The sequence below is a fragment of the Argiope bruennichi genome, chromosome 8 (genome assembly GCF_947563725.1).
Source record: "Argiope bruennichi chromosome 8, qqArgBrue1.1, whole genome shotgun sequence".
Lineage (NCBI taxonomy): Eukaryota > Metazoa > Arthropoda > Arachnida > Araneae > Araneidae > Argiope > Argiope bruennichi.
Genome location: NC_079158.1, coordinates 110,178,805 through 110,198,865, shown reverse-complemented (window position 1 = coordinate 110,198,865; position 20,061 = coordinate 110,178,805). Strand labels below are relative to the sequence as shown.

At 31.8% G+C, this 20,061-nt stretch overlaps 1 protein-coding gene across 1 annotated transcript in view; it reads left to right on the top strand.

The window, feature by feature from the left end:
• LOC129981151 (nose resistant to fluoxetine protein 6-like) overlaps positions 1–20,061 on the top strand; it is a 49,502-nt gene that overhangs the window by 22,314 nt on the left and 7,127 nt on the right. The window contains exons 6-14 of the mRNA XM_056091855.1: positions 513–689; positions 3,780–3,873; positions 4,197–4,289; positions 8,460–8,625; positions 11,235–11,314; positions 12,364–12,510; positions 14,001–14,127; positions 15,766–15,940; positions 17,480–17,622. Coding sequence (XP_055947830.1) covers positions 513–689; positions 3,780–3,873; positions 4,197–4,289; positions 8,460–8,625; positions 11,235–11,314; positions 12,364–12,510; positions 14,001–14,127; positions 15,766–15,940; positions 17,480–17,622 — 1,202 coding nt within the window. The remainder of the gene's footprint in view (positions 1–512; positions 690–3,779; positions 3,874–4,196; positions 4,290–8,459; positions 8,626–11,234; positions 11,315–12,363; positions 12,511–14,000; positions 14,128–15,765; positions 15,941–17,479; positions 17,623–20,061) is intronic.

The window sequence follows — 20,061 nt, the reverse complement described above, 5'->3', positions numbered from 1 at the left end:
ATAACATATCCATTAAAAAAGAATTAAATCTATATAATTTATTGGACCATTTTATAGATTTATTTCGTACTTCTTCATAATTAAAGAACGTTTTATACATTAGGAGAATTGCATTTTGTTTTCAGATTATTTAGAATTCTTTTTCTTTTGCTCTTTTTTTTGTATACTAAAAAAAATCATTTATTTTTTTAAATGATTTTATTAAGAAAAAGATTCGTTTCATATTTGAAAAGAACGAATTCTGTTATCTATTTTCCTCTCCTTGTTGTGCAACAGTTCTGAAATTTCGCATAGTTATTTATTATCGACGACAAAACAATTTTGAAAGTGTAAAAATATTGTTTTGTCATAGAGAATATATAAATGTATGGAATTTCAGAACTTAAATTCAAAATAATTCGAAACGGAAAACAGGTGTAGTTGTATAAGCTCGATTATTTAAAATAAAAATAATTTCTACATTTTTGTGCAAAAGCTTGAGTCTGTTTTTGAAAATTTAATCTTTATTTTAGCTTATTTAGAAAAGTGGAAGCCATTTCTCAATTGCTTTTGCATTTTTACCAATGGCGAAAAATTACTGAATGTCGCAAGTTCTGAAGGACAGCTTCCTTGCCTTCATGGAATTCGTTTTCTGAGCATGACCTGGGTCATTCTCTGCCACACATATGGAAATGTAGCTCATATTGTAAGTGAGTATCTTAGTATCTGTGAGTATCTGTTTCTAATTTTTAATATTGTGCATTTATATATTATATTTGCTTTGTAATGCGCCCATCATTAGAACTGATTTTTTTTTGTCTAGGAAATTCCCAGTGAAATAAAGAAATAAAACTTAGCTATTATTATTTTATCAGCAAAAAACGAAGAAAAAATCTAATTCAAATAAGGTAATTAGACTTACCTTATATTCCAGAGCCGCCACTCTAGATGAGTAATAATATCACATTTGCACAAAAAAAATCCACATTTCTTGAGACAAAACATTTATTCACACTTCACGCACATAAAATAAACAAAATAACGCTTAGAATTAAAGACATCTTAAATTTCAGTTTACAATCTAACCCGAAGACCATATGTTGGTGTTTTTAGTAGGAAGTTTCGGTATCAACTGATTGGAATACAGCGGCTCTGCTGTCGGATTCCAAAGTCCAAGATGGGAGGAGTTTGTGACAACTATAGAGGATATATATATATATTTGTTGTAAATACGACTCCCATTATATCTGATAATATCTTAAAATATGGCTTACTTTTTATATAAAAGGTGGTGAAACCCGACCAATCTAAAGCGGATATGAGGATAGATTGCAAACAGTTGAGCGAAAGTCGGCATAAACAAAACGTAGGTATTTAGCAACGGCTTTCACATTCGTCATATCTTATAACTTCGAAAAATTTCGATGAAATATAATATAAAACTTCTTTAGCGTCTTAAATTGTACTAACGTTCACAGCTTTTTCAACATTTTAGCATCAATTTAGCGTCTTAAATTGTACTAACGTCCACAGCTTTTTCATCAATTTGGCTGGATTTGCTAGGGGTATTCACGAGAAAGGCCGAGCCTCCCAAAATGTGGGAAAAGGCAACGACTAGCATAAATATGTGAAATATATTTATTAAGATTAAAGGACAAAGGACAAACATTACTAACATAGAATATATAAAGATACATGAGCGTGAGCTGTACGTCTTGCAGTCTCACTACACAACTCTCATCTGCTCATAATGGCGGGAAAGCCTTATGTGATGCATGGCACAACATGGCCAACATGGCGCCATACAGGATACGAGATCTTGTCAGCAGTTCCCACATATATAATAGATAAAAAATTAGAAACTAAGAAATCTTCAATTCTAATTGAATTCTGAAAGGATAAATTACATGAGATAATAACGTAAAATACAAAATAACAAACAAAATATACGATATCAGATAATAACAATAAAAGTATTAGATAAACAAAAAAAATGGAAAATGCAAATAAATATAAAATAGCACACACCGTAAGAGTAAAGAATAAAGTAGCAACATAGACAAAAGATAATTTAAAATACTATTAATAATAGAAAAAGTTGGGAAAGTAGAGTGAAGGGACTAGTAAAGGAACATTATACGTATAAGCAATTAATATATGACATTTAGCAAAACATAACACTGCTCAAAAGCACAATATGTAAGTGTTATTTTGCAAAATAGTGTGGTGACAAGCTTATAAGCCAGATAACAGCTACGAAACACGAGTAATTACTTCTGTTTTGTGGTCTTGTTACTCGGCTGCGAATCACAAGGTCCCAGGTTCTATCCTCGCTCATAACAATCCGTTATATTGGTGACCTCGGACGATCATCAACCTTCGTACAGCTGTGGCGCCATCTACCCAAAGCAACCCGAAGTCGATAGACTCACATGACGCAGCAACACAAAGCCGCCAGACTCGCTTGACGCAACAGCAACCACTCACTCACACGCTCTCGCTAGAACGCCTGGCGCTGCTCAAATGGATACAGGCGCATTAGACTCTACAGCTAATACACCACCGCTCAAGAGACATATCGTTTGTCTCAGCTCCGACTCACTGGAGGGAAAGTACTGTGGTGGAAAGCTTATAAGCCAGATAACAGCTACGAAACACTGGCAATTGCTTTTGACTTGTGGTCTTGTTACTCGGCTGCGAACCACAAGGTCCCAGGTTCTATCCTCGCTCATAACAATCCACTACAATAGTCTCCATTATAATTTATTCCATATTCTTGAGCCAAATTTTTCAAGTCTTTTGCCAAGTCAATTCCAAAATTCCCATAATTCTATAACTGTTTGCAAAGAATTTTTCTCTTTTTAGACTGTACTTTGAGCATTCCATCTGTATAATGTCCAACGTTTACTTCATCAATATTGCATTATAATCTGGTGGTTCCCAAAGAAACGGCTTTGCATTAATTTAAAGGCAGATATTTACATTAAAGTTATAAGATTATTCTTAACAAACTTAATTTCGCTTTTGTATCAATGAATAATCTTTAAAAGATTCAATCTCGATGTTGAATTTCCACGTTTGAGCCGTCCCTAATTTAAAAATACAGACAAACCTTTACACTTTCTAGTTTATGAGGCTTATAGAAAAAAAAAAGTACTGTATTTGTCAAAAAATTCAATTTCTAGATCTTGACGAATCTCTCCGTTTTTCAAATTACTTTGAACCTGAAAAACGGCATTTTTAGTATTATGTCTGTATGTCTGTGGGTACGATCGTTCCAAAACTCTTTATCCAGACGGATAAAATTGATGCATGCTCCTTATTCTGAATTTGTAAGTTTCTATAAAGTTTTGAAAGAAACGGAATTTAATCAGAATTTTCTAAATTAAAACTAGCAATTTCGGTTTTATTAAAGTTTGGAACCTGTATCTCGGGTATCGCGCTCACATTAATGAAGTAAAGAGTTTTCGCCTTCATTTGTGAGACAATAATACAACTCACAGCATTATTTTATCTACCAAGAAAGCAGGACCCCGCTTACTTACCTAGTAACTTCTTATTTGCCGAATAAGTAAGGGGTATCTCATATTTCCTATGGTAAAATAGAGTATGGGTTCGAGTTATCTCCAAGCATATGATGGAACAAACATCCTATTGAAAGGATATGATGCTTAAGATTCATCCACAATTCCGTTGTTAGTAATTTTACAACTATTATTCAATGAATTTTCGAATGCCTGATAAAGGCATGGTTAACTTTTTGATCTTCACCGGTTGTTAAAGTATGTTTTATTTTACAGAAAATACTGGAGAGGCAGCTGATTATACAGATCACTGGACATTTCAGATAATTCTAAATGGTTTCTTCTGTGTCGATTCGTTTTTCGTACTCAGGTGAGCATTTATAATTGTCATTTCCATCGTCGTATTTTTAAAACTATGAAAATACTTAAAATTTTTTTGAAGTTGGATTTTGGTTTTATTGAATTGCTTTGTTCAATCATGTATTTTTATGTGCAGCTAATCACACTTCATTTATAACTGTATAAATATTTCCATCTTTGATTCCAATATTTTACATATATACACATTTTTGGATATCGCAAATAAATTAATATTAATGAGATATTAATTCATATCGTAAATGATAGATAGTTTTTTTAAGTATAAAAACAGAATATACAACTATAATTTATTTTTATATTTTTATTTACCAGTGGATTTTTAGTTGGGTATTTATTTCTTCAACAAGCCCAGAAAACTGATGGGGAAATTCCTTGGCTTTATTTTTACGTCCATCGATATGTAAGGTATGAATTTAATTAAGATCTATGTATCACTTAAATGTAATAATAATAATAAATCCCTTAAATGTATCACAAAAAATAGGTTGATTGTTTTTCACTCTTAGCTTATTCTGTGTATTTTTACAAATAGGATGGCCAAATTTGGCTACTTCTCCATCAAATCCAATAAACCAAGCATATTTGCTATGAACTAATAAATAAATTCATTAAAAACAAAATTTTAAAACATACATTCTTATTTATCCGCTAAATAAAGAAATCTTTTTATTTTAATTATTGTTTTCTTTTCAATCTTAAATTTATAATTTATTTCTAAATATTTATAATTTATTTAATTATAATATATCATAATTTTTAATTTATAATTTATTTCTTTAATTTATAATTTATTCTTTTCTTTCTTTATTTTTTTCCCTTCAATGTGTTGTTAGATGGCGCCACCATTTTGTAATTAAAATTAAATTAATTCACTAAACCCAGAAAAAAAAAATTAAAGCAATTTATTGCTATGATGAACATACAGTCGTAGAAAATTTCAAAATTCCAGTAATCATGAAGTCGACGTAACATCGACTGAAAAATTCCATCTTTACAAACATAAAGTAATAAGAATGGAAGATAAGTCTGTGTTTCTGTGTCTCTGTGTTTTTTTTAATATAAGAAAGAAATTTATATCGGTCGCACATTTATTCTTTTCATGCAATTATTGCGATAGTTTGATGTTAAAAATTATTTCTTGTTGTGTAAAGTAAAAACCAAGAACGTTTTGTTTTTCAAAGAATTGGAAATTTTTTTAGTTGATATATAACTGTCGTATTCTTTTTAGTATTTTAAATTTGAAAAACGCAGACAATACTTACATAAAAAAATAAAATAAAAATACGTTTTTTATTATTTTTCTGTTTTCTTATTTACATTAATTATTAATTATTCGATTTATCACCGATTATCTTTAAAAATATGTTTAATTTTTATATACATAAAAAAAATAACTACTACATGAACTAGTTGAAAATTGTCTGCTTATTTCAATTTTATCAGTATTAATGCGAAATTTCATTCTCTAAGGCTGTTAAGATTAGGTAAACTAACTTAACTATTTTCGATAAAATTAAAAACTGAAAACCGTTATTATATCTCCCCGCGTTAAGTCAGAACTCTTTTTTTTATCCGAGTACTTCACATCCAAGTACATATGATATATCGGGGGGGGGGGGGGAGGAAACACGTAACCACGTCAGTGTTAAAAGGACAACGCATACAGATGATGGACGCAGATATCACAACAGAGCGGAGGTAGAAACTAATATTGAGTTTAAAGTACCATCTTTGATTCCGATGCAATTAGGAGATTCTTCCATAGCTGGTACCTCCCCCATACGCATTATTTTACATATAGGAGTGTGTCGTATTGTGATGAGCTATAGAACTTGGGACCTTTTGGCTCGCAATCCAGTAGCATGACCACGATACAAAAGCAATTGCTCGAGTAGCTTAGCTGATAACTGGCTTATAAGCTTTCACCACAGACTCTCCCTCCAGTGAGTCGGAGTGAGACGAACGATATGGCTGTTGAATGGTGATGTATTAGCTGTTGAGTCTAATGTGCCTGTACCCATTTGAGTAGCGCCAAGCGTTATGGTGAGCTTGTGTGGGTGAGTTGTTGCTGATGCTTTTTGCTGCCTGAGTCTGACGACTTTGTATTGCTGCGCCTCCCTTTTTTCTGTGTTGCAGCGTCAAGTTAATCTGACAACTTTGGTTTGCTGTAGGTAGATGGCGCCACAACAGCTGTACGAAGTTTGAAGGATCACATCCGAGGTCACCAATGTAGCGAATTGGCGATGAGCGAGGATAGAACCTGAGACTTTGTGGTTCGCAGTCCAGTAACATGACCACGATACAAAAGAAATTGGTCGGGTAACGCACCTGTTAACTGGCTTATAAGCTTTCACCACAGACTCTCCCTCCAGTGAGTCGGAGTGAGACGAACGATATGGCTGTTGAATGGTGATGTATTAGCTGTTGAGTCTAATGTGCCTGTACCCATTTGAGTAGCGCCAAGCGTTATGGTGAGCTTGTGTGGGTGATTTGTTGCTGATGCTTTTTGCTGCCTGAGTCTGACGACTTTGTATTGCTGCGCCTCCCTTTTTTCTGTGTTGCAGCGTCAAGTTAATCTGACAACTTTGGTTTGCTGTAGGTAGATGGCGCCACAACAGCTGTACGAAGTTTGAAGGATCACATCCGAGGTCACCAATGTAGCGAATTGGCGATGAGCGAGGATAGAACCTGAGACTTTGTGGTTCGCAGTCCAGTAACATGACCACGATACAAAAGAAATTGGTCGGGTAACGCACCTGTTAACTGGCTTATAAGCTTTCACCACAGACTCTCCCTCCAGTGAGTCGGAGTGAGACGAACGATATGGCTGTTGAATGGTGATGTATTAGCTGTTGAGTCTAATGTGCCTGTACCCATTTGAGTAGCGCCAAGCGTTATGGTGAGCTTGTGTGGGTGAGTTGTTGCTGATGCTTTTTGCTGCCTGAGTCTGACGACTTTGTATTGCTGCGCCTCCCTTTTTTCTGTGTTGCAGCGTCAAGTTAATCTGACAACTTTGGTTTGCTGTAGGTAGATGGCGCCACAACAGCTGTACGAAGTTTGAAGGATCACATCCGAGGTCACCAATGTAGCGAATTGGCGATGAGCGAGGATAGAACCTGAGACTTTGTGGTTCGCAGTCCAGTAACATGACCACGATACAAAAGAAATTGGTCGGGTAACGCACCTGTTAACTGGCTTATAAGCTTTCACCACAGACTCTCCCTCCAGTGAGTCGGAGTGAGACGAACGATATGGCTGTTGAATGGTGATGTATTAGCTGTTGAGTCTAATGTGCCTGTACCCATTTGAGTAGCGCCAAGCGTTATGGTGAGCTTGTGTGGGTGAGTTGTTGCTGATGCTTTTTGCTGCCTGAGTCTGACGACTTTGTATTGCTGCGCCTCCCTTTTTTCTGTGTTGCAGCGTCAAGTTAATCTGACAACTTTGGTTTGCTGTAGGTAGATGGCGCCACAACAGCTGTACGAAGTTTGAAGGATCACATCCGAGGTCACCAATGTAGCGAATTGGCGATGAGCGAGGATAGAACCTGAGACTTTGTGGTTCGCAGTCCAGTAACATGACCACGATACAAAAGAAATTGGTCGGGTAACGCACCTGTTAACTGGCTTATAAGCTTTCACCACAGACTCTCCCTCCAGTGAGTCGGAGTGAGACGAACGATATGGCTGTTGAATGGTGATGTATTAGCTGTTGAGTCTAATGTGCCTGTACCCATTTGAGTAGCGCCAAGCGTTATGGTGAGCTTGTGTGGGTGAGTTGTTGCTGATGCTTTTTGCTGCCTGAGTCTGACGACTTTGTATTGCTGCGCCTCCCTTTTTTCTGTGTTGCAGCGTCAAGTTAATCTGACAACTTTGGTTTGCTGTAGGTAGATGGCGCCACAACAGCTGTACGAAGTTTGAAGGATCACATCCGAGGTCACCAATGTAGCGAATTGGCGATGAGCGAGGATAGAACCTGAGACTTTGTGGTTCGCAGTCCAGTAACATGACCACGATACAAAAGAAATTGGTCGGGTAACGCACCTGTTAACTGGCTTATAAGCTTTCACCACAGAAGTAGCGAAAATTTATCCGACAACTTATCATCAACAAACTAGTGGCGTCCTCTGGTGGGAGAACTGAATACTTAAACATTCAATAACAGCTAATATAATCAAACTGTAAGTAATGGATTTTCAAAATCCAATTAAAAATAAGGTGCCAAAAAATGTTTGCAAATAACACAAAATATTGGAATTCTTAGTCAGACACCTGTTATATGTATAATAAACATTCATCAGAATATGCCTATCACAAACTTCGTTTAAACTTATTTTTACTTTTTAAATTTTAATCTAAAAGTACAATTTTTAATACTTTTATTCAATATTAACTTTTATTTAATCTATAAACTTTTAATTAATATTTTTAATTATTTATTTTAGTTAGTAAATTTGTAACTAATGTTTATTTAAAATTTTAAAACTTTAGAGTATAATATGATTTTTTTTCTTTTTTTTAATACTCAAATTAAATTGTATAATATTGTAATGGTTTTTTTTACGTCTCGGTTCTCTAGACTAACGCCAGTATACATGATAGTTGTAGCGTTTTACACAACTATTAGTCCATTTTTGGGTTCTGGTCCCCTTTGGCCTGATTATGACGTGGTCCAGAATTGTAAAGATAACTGGTGGTGGAATTTGCTGTATATAAACAACTTTCAATCTATTAATTATAAACAGGTAAGTGTATTCAAGTCAGCATACTATAATGGTTATTTTTTTTTTATCTTTTTTTTTTTTTTTTTCGTATTGTGATTTGGCATCGAATTTTATCTTCTTTATTAAATTATTTAGACTTAATTCTCAAACTTTTAGAATGAAATGAAAAGAAACACAGAATACATTTTTAAATCATATCGAAATTTTTAGCTTGAAACTACTACTACTAATGTCTTTTCGATTTGAAAATTGAATCTCAGCTTTTAACATATGATTTGAGCACTACTTTTTCAGCAAGTATATAGTTTTGGACAGATGCATTGTAAATTATGATAAAGTTGCAATTCGATTTTATATATTGTTACGAAATTTCCGGGTTCGTTTGGATAGTGGAAGTTATATGGTGCGGAGAACGCTCAATCAGCAGGCGGCAGTAGAAAAAAAACGACGTTTATTTACACGAAGACACACAGGACAGAACAAAGACAACAGCAATATACAGCACAGAAGACAATTATCTTCAGCCGAGACGTGCACACAACAAGACTCTACTGCAGACAGTAGCGCACAGTTTAGTTCAGCACTAGCTTGACTCCGTCGCTGCTCTGCTAATCTCTGGAAGACTCGTTCCTCACCGTCGATTCCAACTACTGCACCCCGGCAGTTGCAGACTGCCTCATTTTATAGGTCTCAGGAGGCAGGGCTAGAAGCCTCTCAATCAATCAGAAACGTTCGAGGCGTATCTCGGTTCCTAATGGATGGATCGGAAAAATTCTCGATGTTTCGGGTATAATCTATTTTGGCCCCAAATTCGCCGCCAAGTCACTAAATGGTTGCCAAGTTTGGCGCCAAGCTCGGGAACCGACGCGACACCTGGACTCCGTCCAATAAAGATGAGTGTAAAACAGTCTTTCTGATGATGGAACCAACTATGCTGGGAAGCAGCATCACAGATTCGTAACAATATAAAACTTAAACAATATTACAACAATCAAAAAAAAATTTTTGAAAATTTTAATTACAAATGCATTGCAGAAATGTCTGGAACATCTTTTGTTAAAAGAACAGATATTTAATTATATTGACCAATCATACATAGTTCTCTTCCAATGGATTAAAATTGCTATCAGTCTCCCTATTTATTGTGGTAAACGCACTAACCAGTTGTGTGGGTGAAACGATATATGTCAAAAAATTCAGTTCTGAAAACTTCTTCTTGCTTACAGCCGACCACCCCGCCACCACTGAACGTAGCAGTATCGACAGGATTTGTTGTGGCCGACTGCTATTCAGTTCTGAAGATTTTCAATTTGAAACTGAAATCCAGTAATAAGGACAAAAGCTATCAAAATTCAAACTATTGTCCTAGGGACTAATGTCCTATTCCGGGGACATTAGTCCGCAAGACAGTCTTAACCTTTCTAGGGGAGTCATTTCTATAGGAGACTTATTAAACGAAACAATTGACCAGATTACTGCAGTTTTTCGAGATCAAGGTCTGGCCCATGTCAAGCGTATCACAATTCGAAGAGATGGTCAGCTCTTTAATATCAAAAGCTGAATTTTGACATTTCGCCTTTTTTTTTTTACCTTTGTTCCTTATCAGAGAATACTTCTTCAATCCTCTTCGATATTACAAATGCCAGGATTTTGGACACTCTAAAGTGCCTGCTATTGGACACTGACTTACGCCCACTAGGCAGAATTGGGTAGCGATGGCATTCAATTTACTTTAATGTACTGTATATATGTTCAATGTACTGAAGGTGTGGTAACTTACTTATTAATTAATGGTGAAGGATTGGCGATTCGTTGGCTAAAATACGATTTTCTTCTGGTAAACTTTGTATACACAGCTTAAACAGATGCTTATTTTCTTCTCATATGTTAGAATCGCGCTCACAGATTGGCGCGTTTTGGTGCTACATTTGGCGAGTTTGTCTCTTTCACTATTAATTAATAAGTGCTGTTAACTGTAAGGGGCACACATCGCATATTGACAAATGTACCCTGCAGGGAAACTTGAAAAAAAAAGGAATTATCTCCACGAAAGTAAAATAAAAGAACGTATATCGTTTTCAGAAGTTAAGAAGCTGATCAAATTCCATCTGCTTTTGCTCAACATTAGTTCCATCTCAATTATAATTTTTTTCTAAAAAAAGAATTTTTCTGGTCATTTCTGCCAATTCTGGTACTAAACCTACTGATCTATCATCTTTGTCTACAACTAGCTCTGACAATTTAACACAAAGTGGTGTGTTTATTTGGAAAAAAAAATTTCTGATACTCCTCAAGCATATCTAAACCCTGAAGATTCAAAATTTCTTACTCATCTAAAAAAATAGACGAAAAAAAAAGGAAAAAAAAAAAGGAGGAAGTCTAAGAATCAGCCTTATTCACAGACATAGGACAAAACTGAAATACCTGTCGATAAACACTCTAAATTTTGGACGATTTCATCCCGAGGTTTTAAATAGTATTTTTATGAATGTTAATGAATCTTCTCCTTCTTATGAAGCAGAAAATACGACCATAGCTTCTAAGTATTTTGTTCCTTTTAATTCTAATAGTTCTAAATATTGTGAACCTGTATTTGTCACACGTATTTTAAAATCCCTTATTATTTACAGTGTATGTCATGGTCTTGGTTCCTGGCAAACGATATGCAGTTTTATGTTGTCAGTCCTTTGTTCTTAATCAGTTTGTGGAGGTATGTGGTAATTTTCATTCATTTTGCTTTAAATTAATTAATTATTTCTGTCAATTCATAGCAATAGCAAAAGATTGCCCCACTTTGAAAGTTATATTGATTCAAAGAGAAACGTTTAAACCTAAAATGATACATCAACTCAAAGTTAACATTGTAAAATTGTTAATACTGTGCAGTTATTTACTCTGTAGGGTGAAAGATCATTATAAAATGATAACGTAGATTTAATATAATGCAAATTTTTAATAGCAAAATTATTCTGTTGGGGGAATAAAAGTACATAAAGCCGTAGGTGACATGACATATATGATAGTGGCCAGTAGGACGTAATATCAACAATAGATTCTTGAAGAAATTTAAAGTAAGTGTTCAATGTATTTACCGAATAGAATAGCACATGCGTTTCTTGTTGTTACTCATACTATTGGATTGTCCCACTTCGGTAAATTTTACTCCATTAACTCTATAAAGTATACTTTAATTTAGAGAATCGTTTTCTTTTATCATCAAAAATCAGGAACCTCCACTTTTATTACAAGATGATTACATTACTTGATCTACTCATAAGTTAGCAATTGACATTTTATTTGAAAATGTTGATCACATTTCATTTCTATATGTGACCACTGTAAGAAAACTGAATTAAATGCCTTTATAACGTCACCAGATGGCTCCATATTTCTCATATCAATTTTAATTAACATTGATGAAAAAATTATTTCTAATGAATACATAGAAAATGGTTCGTATTTTATGCATTTTATAGAATAAATATCACATGTCAATATATGTTCACGAACTGACAATAAATTCTCGCATTGTAATGAAAATTAGAACTGAAATGTTTCTATAAAAAATGAAATTTTAAAACAACCCTCATAATGATTGATTTATAGAATTGAGAAGTTAGTTATACTTCTTAGAATAAATATAAACAATCTTTCAAAGTTAAGGCATCCTTAAAAAATAGCCTGTCTAACTAATTTGTGTAATTGTTTCCTTCTAAATGTGTAGTATTTAGTTTATTAATGGATATCTCATTCCTATAGATGGCCTAAGATCGGATATTCCTTGGTGGGCCTGTTCTTCAGCATCACTTTTGTCTGTAATTTTGCACTTACTTATAAATATGACTTAATGGCAGGCTTTGGAAACATTTTGGAACATTACCAAGACATTCCAAACTTTTTGCCCAGGTAAGATTCTCTTAAAAAGATGTTTAATTCAGTGAACGTATTTTTTTAAAGGTAAATTTTACATGAAGATTAAAATTCTTTCTAGTTAAAATGCAAAAAAATTGTTATAGTCATATACAAAATGTTTTTATCCTTCTTTTATGATGATAATTTTAATAATGGCATTTATTATTATTGATAATGACTTACCGATTTGAACATGCTACAATATGAATTTCTTTTAATATCTATGCATCCAGATCTTTTGCATGATATATTATATTGTTACAAAGATTTTTTCTACAAATACCGTCAATTAATCGTAATAACCCAGCACATTTAATCGCTATTTCAGCAGGTAGCTTGCTGTCAAATCTTGTTACTTGTCGGCGACTCCGACTACTCTCACACACGACTTCTCTGCAGCTTCAGAGTGCCTATCTTTTATAGTTCCGGGAGGCGGGGCTGGAATCTTTCAGACCAATCAGGACGTATCTGAGTGTATCTTGGTTCCTACTGGGTGAATCGTGAAACTTCTCGAACTTTCCAGTATGATCCATTTAGTCGCCAAGCTCAGCACGCACAGGACAGATCTTACAACGGTTTTTCCCACGATGACAATTTTCGTGCCGAATAGCAAAATTACAGATTTGTAACAATATTATAGTCCTATTATTTCTGCTGGTATAGTTTGATTATTTTCCCTCAGACACAAGAAAGCTTAACTTTGGTTGTTTCTCTGATTTTGAGAGAGGTTTAAAATTCGAAAAATAAAGTGATTTCTTCATTAAACTCTATGGAGGAATAAATTTTCCTTTTGGATAATTCATTGTGATATGTTTTAACATTTATATAGTTTCATCAGTTTGAATATGAACAAGTGTTAATATTTATTTATTATCTTTTCCCACAACTAATTAAACAAAGGCTCTAATTAAAAATTGCGATTCAAAAATTTATTCGTTTAATTTTTTAACTAGATCAGAAAAATTATTTATAACAAGATAATAATTATTTATAAAAAGATTGGCTTAAAAATATTTAGATAATAAGTCATGAGCTAGAAGTCACCATAGGTACTAAACTGAATCTATATGGTATAGTTTTCTATTTGCGCTGGTAGCTATGGTTCAGACATTTATCATCAGATATTGTGCTATCATTAGTGGGCTGTGGGGTTTAACTCCATTCAGAATATTCATTTACACAATAAAAAAACGAGTATATGGCTATTGAAATTACTCGACTAAAATAGTTCTCATAATTTAATGCTTAAAAATATTTTTTGAGATAATCATAAAATCAAATTATGCATTAGAGATTTAAATGAAATTAAAGCTGGTGGTCAAAGATAGCTAGCTATTTAATTTAAAAGTTAAATAATTTCAGGTGCTGCTGCAGTTCTGTTACCTTAAAGCATACGTAAAAATTTATTACTCATTTTCTAATACCCATGGTTAATTGATTTTCAGTGAAAAATATATTTCTAAAATTCTTTGTTTTGGTTTCAGAATGAATGCTTTCTACGATATAGTATATAGTAAGCCTTATACAAGAATAGGATCATATCTAGTAGGACTTTTTTTACCATATTATATATACAGAAGAAAATGCAGCAACTCACCCAGACTTAATTGGGTAAGTTTAATTATGCTAACACAGAACATTATGTAAAGAAAGTAAATTCAATAAAGAAAACATAATTTCTACAAAATCCTTTCTTCTCTATATCAAAGGGAAATATTAGACAGAAAACCTTCCCACAAATAAAGTAGAAATCTAGGCCATATTTGAATTTTTGCATATAAAATGGTTTTTGCACCCCATCCAAACAATATAACAGTGGTATCGTACGAAAGATAGCTTTATAGGTTGTTGACCGAATGTTCCTAGATAGTTATTTTTATTGTCACCAGTTATTGGAGGACGTAATCTTAAATTGAACATAGTATTAAAACATTTCAAAACGAAGTATTAACTTTCTTATAATATCGTTTATTGTATACATGCATTTAAGGAGAGACCAAGAAAAGTTTTGCTTAAAAATTTACATAAGCAGCGTGAAGTCTTTTTCGATTTTTACATATACTGAAGCGATATGATACGTTTCGTGTTTTACTTCATTGTATTGTCCTTTAAACTACTTTTGCTGATAAATTAGGTTCCAAATTTTGTATTTATCTTCAGCTGTAATAGTAAAACTCCAAATGTCGTCTATTTTGTTTTCGGTGACTTTTAGTTACAGAATTTATATAGACACATGTAGAAAAGTAAGCAGAAATTCTATCTTTTATTTGATTTAGTCTCAAATTAGATACAGATCTCTAGTTTCAATGAAGAGTTGTTATGCTAAACCCACCTATGTACCTTCTTCCATTTTTGTGATACCCTGTGACTGTAGAAACGAACAGGCTAATCGATTTTGAAGGACTTGATCCATAATTTGATATCAATTTATAACAATAAACAACCATACTCTTTTAACAAGTTCGTTGTGTTTTTCAGCTTTCGTGTTTATAAACAGATCTAATTTCAGAATTGTTTTTTACCTATTTATACGAAACGTTGAGAATCACTAAAATTAAAAGTGAAGAAAATCGGACTTTTTTCATATATTTTACTATGTTTTGTTTTTGTAATGTTGAAATAATACATTCTAGTTTTTCTTCGTTCCGATGTGTTAAAGTATCTACAAGTTTTTGATTTAAAAAAAAATATATTTTAACATTTTTAGAACTTGTTTATCAATAAATCGATTAACAAATTAAATTTTGACTCCATACTGGTAATGCCATCTAATAGTGAATAAATTAAAAATATTATTAAAAAATTCTTAATATTTAAAATAATAAAATATAAGTTAAAATCTGAAATTAGATACAGATCTCTAAATATTAATAAAATCTAATCTCTAAAATTATATAAAATCTAAAATATTTAAATAATTCATTTAAATATTTTCATTTAATTGAAGTGCACTTTTTTAAAAAAAAGTATTTTTATTAAATTTATTTGATTATTTCAGTACTTTAATTTTATATATTTTATTTATATGAGAAAATAAAAATTGTTTCTAGAATTTTACAACTGAAACATATTTCTTTAAAACCTATGATTGCATTCTAAAGATTTTTGGTATATCTCTAAGATTCAGAAATTCCCAAAACAATTTTTTGTGATTCTACATAATACACGGAAACTCATATAAAAATGCACATAATTAAAAAATTGTGAGTTGTAATGCAATTTTTCTTGTTACTTCATTTCTTTTCTCAGGTAACCTTAACCGTGGGTTGGCTAATTGCATCTGGCATAACTCTGACTTGCCAGTTTGGTTTGTATCATCGTGCCGTCACCACCGTTGGGGCTTCTTTCTACAACGCTCTCAGCCGAATTGGGTTTTCAATGGGATTAGGATGGGTCATTTTTGTGTGTGTCATTGGTCAAGGAGGTGAGTTTCATATGCATTGATTATGAAACTGGTAAATGCATTTTTCAGTTTTTAACTGTTAAATGCATTTTGGAATGCATTTAAGTGTTAAAACTGTAATAACTGAAGAACTGTTGAATGTATTTTCTGTTAAATGCATTTTTCGAATTGTTAAATGCATTTTTCAGTTTTTAATCTTTATATTATTAATTTAAGGAAAATACTTTAAATCAACGAGATTTCAAAGAATAAACATAGATACCATGTTCGCTCTTTAAACAATTAAAAGATAGGTTCTTCGGTATTCGACTACCCCTTGAGTAATTGTTCTAGTATTTCCTAGTGTATAATCAAATTAACTATAATGTATGAAAGGATTATTTAAAAGAAGAGAGTAAAATGATCAACAAAGTGTTTAGTATGGAAACGAGTTGGTTCAACAGGAGAAGTGATATCATAATCGTTTATTGGCATAATTGTTGCGTCCACTCTAACGAAATGAGAAAATGTTTCCTAATTCTGTTTCTGTATCGAATTTTCAAGCTAAATTTTTTCGAATACCCTTTTTCTTTCCGAATTTTTTTTGGCATTATACTCTGCTAGCTCATTATTTCGGGGTTTCATCGCCGTGGCTTATGTTTTAAAGCGCAAATCTATTGAGCATATACGATAATACTGTTAAGCATTTCCAACAGAAATCTTCAAATATAACAAGCAATAATTTGGATAAATGTTTTTTAAAATTATTTTACAATCACGGTTTATCTTTTTTTCTTTCTTATTTTAAATACATTCATTGAGATAAATTAGTGTATTTTGATAGAAGAGCCTTTTGCTGCTTCGCAGGTAAAATGATGAGCTTTGGATAAAATAAAATAATTTTTTCGTTCTTATTGGGAACATGGTATCGCATTCTTAAAAGAATACCTCAGGAGACAAAATAACTATTTAGAAATTTAAGGGAGAATTTTACTTCAAAATACATGAAAACATCTCAAGCGTCGTCTCCTTTTTGTAAATAAGACTTAAAAAATATATGATCTATATTTATTGGAATAAAGTGCACATTTCTTTTCTATAAAATAAGACTTTTTTCCCTTGAATTACTTGCTTTAACTTTATTCGTTGCAAAATCAAATATCAAAATTTATCAACTGAAATATGATGGACGAGTCTTTTCCAATCTTACGAACAATGCAAAATCGTTTACATAAACCTATATAATCTCAAAATCATTAATTTGTCCAAAATTTTAAAAATCAAAATTATTTTTAAACTTGTTTTCAACTTTAAGGTTTGTATTTGTTTGTAAGCAATTCAACAAAAGACTATCAAGATTTGAATCTATCATTAAAATGTTCTAAAACTCTTCGAGATCCCTTGCTTTGTTGCGAAGCAATCATTTTAAAATCAAAAGTAAATATAATTTTTTAAGAGACTTAAAATTTTTAATCCAGATTAGAAATTTCTTGAATTTTGCTAATAATAAAATGTTTCATTTACATGTTTTTTGATGAATATAAAATCACTTTGACATATGGATTAACAATTTTTTTCCAGGAGTTGTGAACAGAATTCTATCATGGAAGGCTTTGATTCCACTGAGTCGCTTAACTTATTGCGCCTATCTTCTTCATCCGATTGTGGCGACAACATACTCATCTTCTGTGAGGACATTCATTAATTTTAATCATGTCAATACGGTATGTACGATGATTTATCTAAACATGTAATATATATTTTTTAAATCCTTTTTTGTTCAATCTTTGTAAATGTATTTAAAGGAAACTGGGACGTTTTTGCTGTATAATAATAATATAAAAAAATCTTTTTAAAATTTTTAATCTCATAAAATTTTTATTGATTCCTGAAATGTATAATTTATTTAGCTTGAAAAGCTAAAATTTCATAAGCAGTTTTTAAATAAATTGCAGGAATTAATAAAATAATATCAAATAATTTCCTGCATGTTCTTAAATTAAACTTTTTTTTCCACCTTCAACTTTAATTGGACGAAAATAAAATTGTTTCCATTGCTTAAAAATGTAGAATTTTATGCTGTAATACTTATTACCATTATATGTTTGCAATTAAATTCTAACAAATAACCATTTGTCTACAGATTTAAAATAACAATAGATTTGCTTTCTTTGCACAACTTCAATAAAAATCATAGAATATTGTCAAACATATAAATAAAGTATAAAAAAAAAACTAAGTAAAGATAAATTAAAAAAAAAATTCGTCTTATTTAAGATATCTAATCTGTATGCACACATGGTTAGTACACTAAATGGCCATTAGACCAAAATAGACATCATTTATATCTAATATAGTGCATTCCATAGCAAGTCATGCTTAGTAATTATTGGATATAAACGTATTTAAATTTGAAAGTCACTTGAAAGGCGACTTGTCAATAGATATCAATACAATAAATGGCCATTATGCTATGACAAAGCATTTTTCATGTCAAATTCACTATCGAATAACAAACAATTCGTTATGCTGGTTTATTATTTGATATAATTATTAAAATATGAATGTCTTGTGGAAAATGATTTATCAGTAATTATCAGTACAAGAAATGGCCATTACATTTTGAAAGCCATTCATATGTAATACAATGTAGAATCACAGAAGTTTGCAATGTTGAATAATCATTTCATAAAATAGTATTTAAGTACGAATGTCATTTGAAAGTGGTTTATTAATTGTTATCAATACAGTAAATGGCCATTACATTTTGAAAGCCCTTCACATGTAATACAATGTAGAATCACAGAAGTTTGCAATGTTGAATAATCATTTCATAAAATAGTATTTAAGTACGAATGTCATTTGAAAGTGGTTTATTAATTGTTATCAATACAGTAAATGGCCATTACATTTTGAAAGCCATTCATATGTAATACAATGTAGAATCACAGAAGTTTGCAATGTTGAATAATCATTTCATAAAATAGTATTTAAGTACGAATGTCATTTGAAAGTGGTTTATTAATTGTTATCAATACAGTAAATGGCCATTACATTTTGAAAGCCATTCATATGTAATACAATGTAGAATCACAGAAGTTTGCAATGTTGAATAATCATTTCATAAAATAGTATTTAAGTACGAATGTCATTTGAAAGTGGTTTATTAATTGTTATCAATACAGTAAATGGCCATTACATTTTGAAAGCCCTTCACATGTAATACAATGTAGAATCACAGAAGTTTGCAATGTTGAATAATCATTTCATAAAATAGTATTTAAGTACGAATGTCATTTGAAAGTGGTTTATTAATTGTTATCAATACAGTAAATGGCCATTACATTTTGAAAGCCCTTCACATGTAATACAATGTAGAATCACAGAAGTTTGCAATGTTGAATAATCATTTCATAAAATAGTATTTAAGTACGAATGTCATTTGAAAGTGGTTTATTAATTGTTATCAATACAGTAAATGGCCATTACATTTTGAAAGCCCTTCACATGTAATACAATGTAGAATCACAGAAGTTTGCAATGTTGAATAATCATTTCATAAAATAGTATTTAAGTACGAATGTCATTTGAAAGTGGTTTATTAATTGTTATCAATACAGTAAATGGCCATTACATTTTGAAAGCCCTTCACATGTAATACAATGTAGAATCACAGAAGTTTGCAATGTTGAATAATCATTTCATAAAATAGTATTTAAGTACGAATGTCATTTGAAAGTGGTTTATTAATTGTTATCAATACAGTAAATGGCCATTACATTTTGAAAGCCCTTCACATGTAATACAATGTAGAATCACAGAAGTTTGCAATGTTGAATAATCATTTCATAAAATAGTATTTAAGTACGAATGTCATTTGAAAGTGGTTTATTAATTGTTATCAATACAGTAAATGGCCATTACATTTTGAAAGCCCTTCACATGTAATACAATGTAGAATCACAGAAGTTTGCAATGTTGAATAATCATTTCATAAAATAGTATTTAAGTACGAATGTCATTTGAAAGTGGTTTATTAATTGTTATCAATACAGTAAATGGCCATTACATTTTGAAAGCCCTTCACATGTAATACAATGTAGAATCACAGAAGTTTGCAATGTTGAATAATCATTTCATAAAATAGTATTTAAGTACGAATG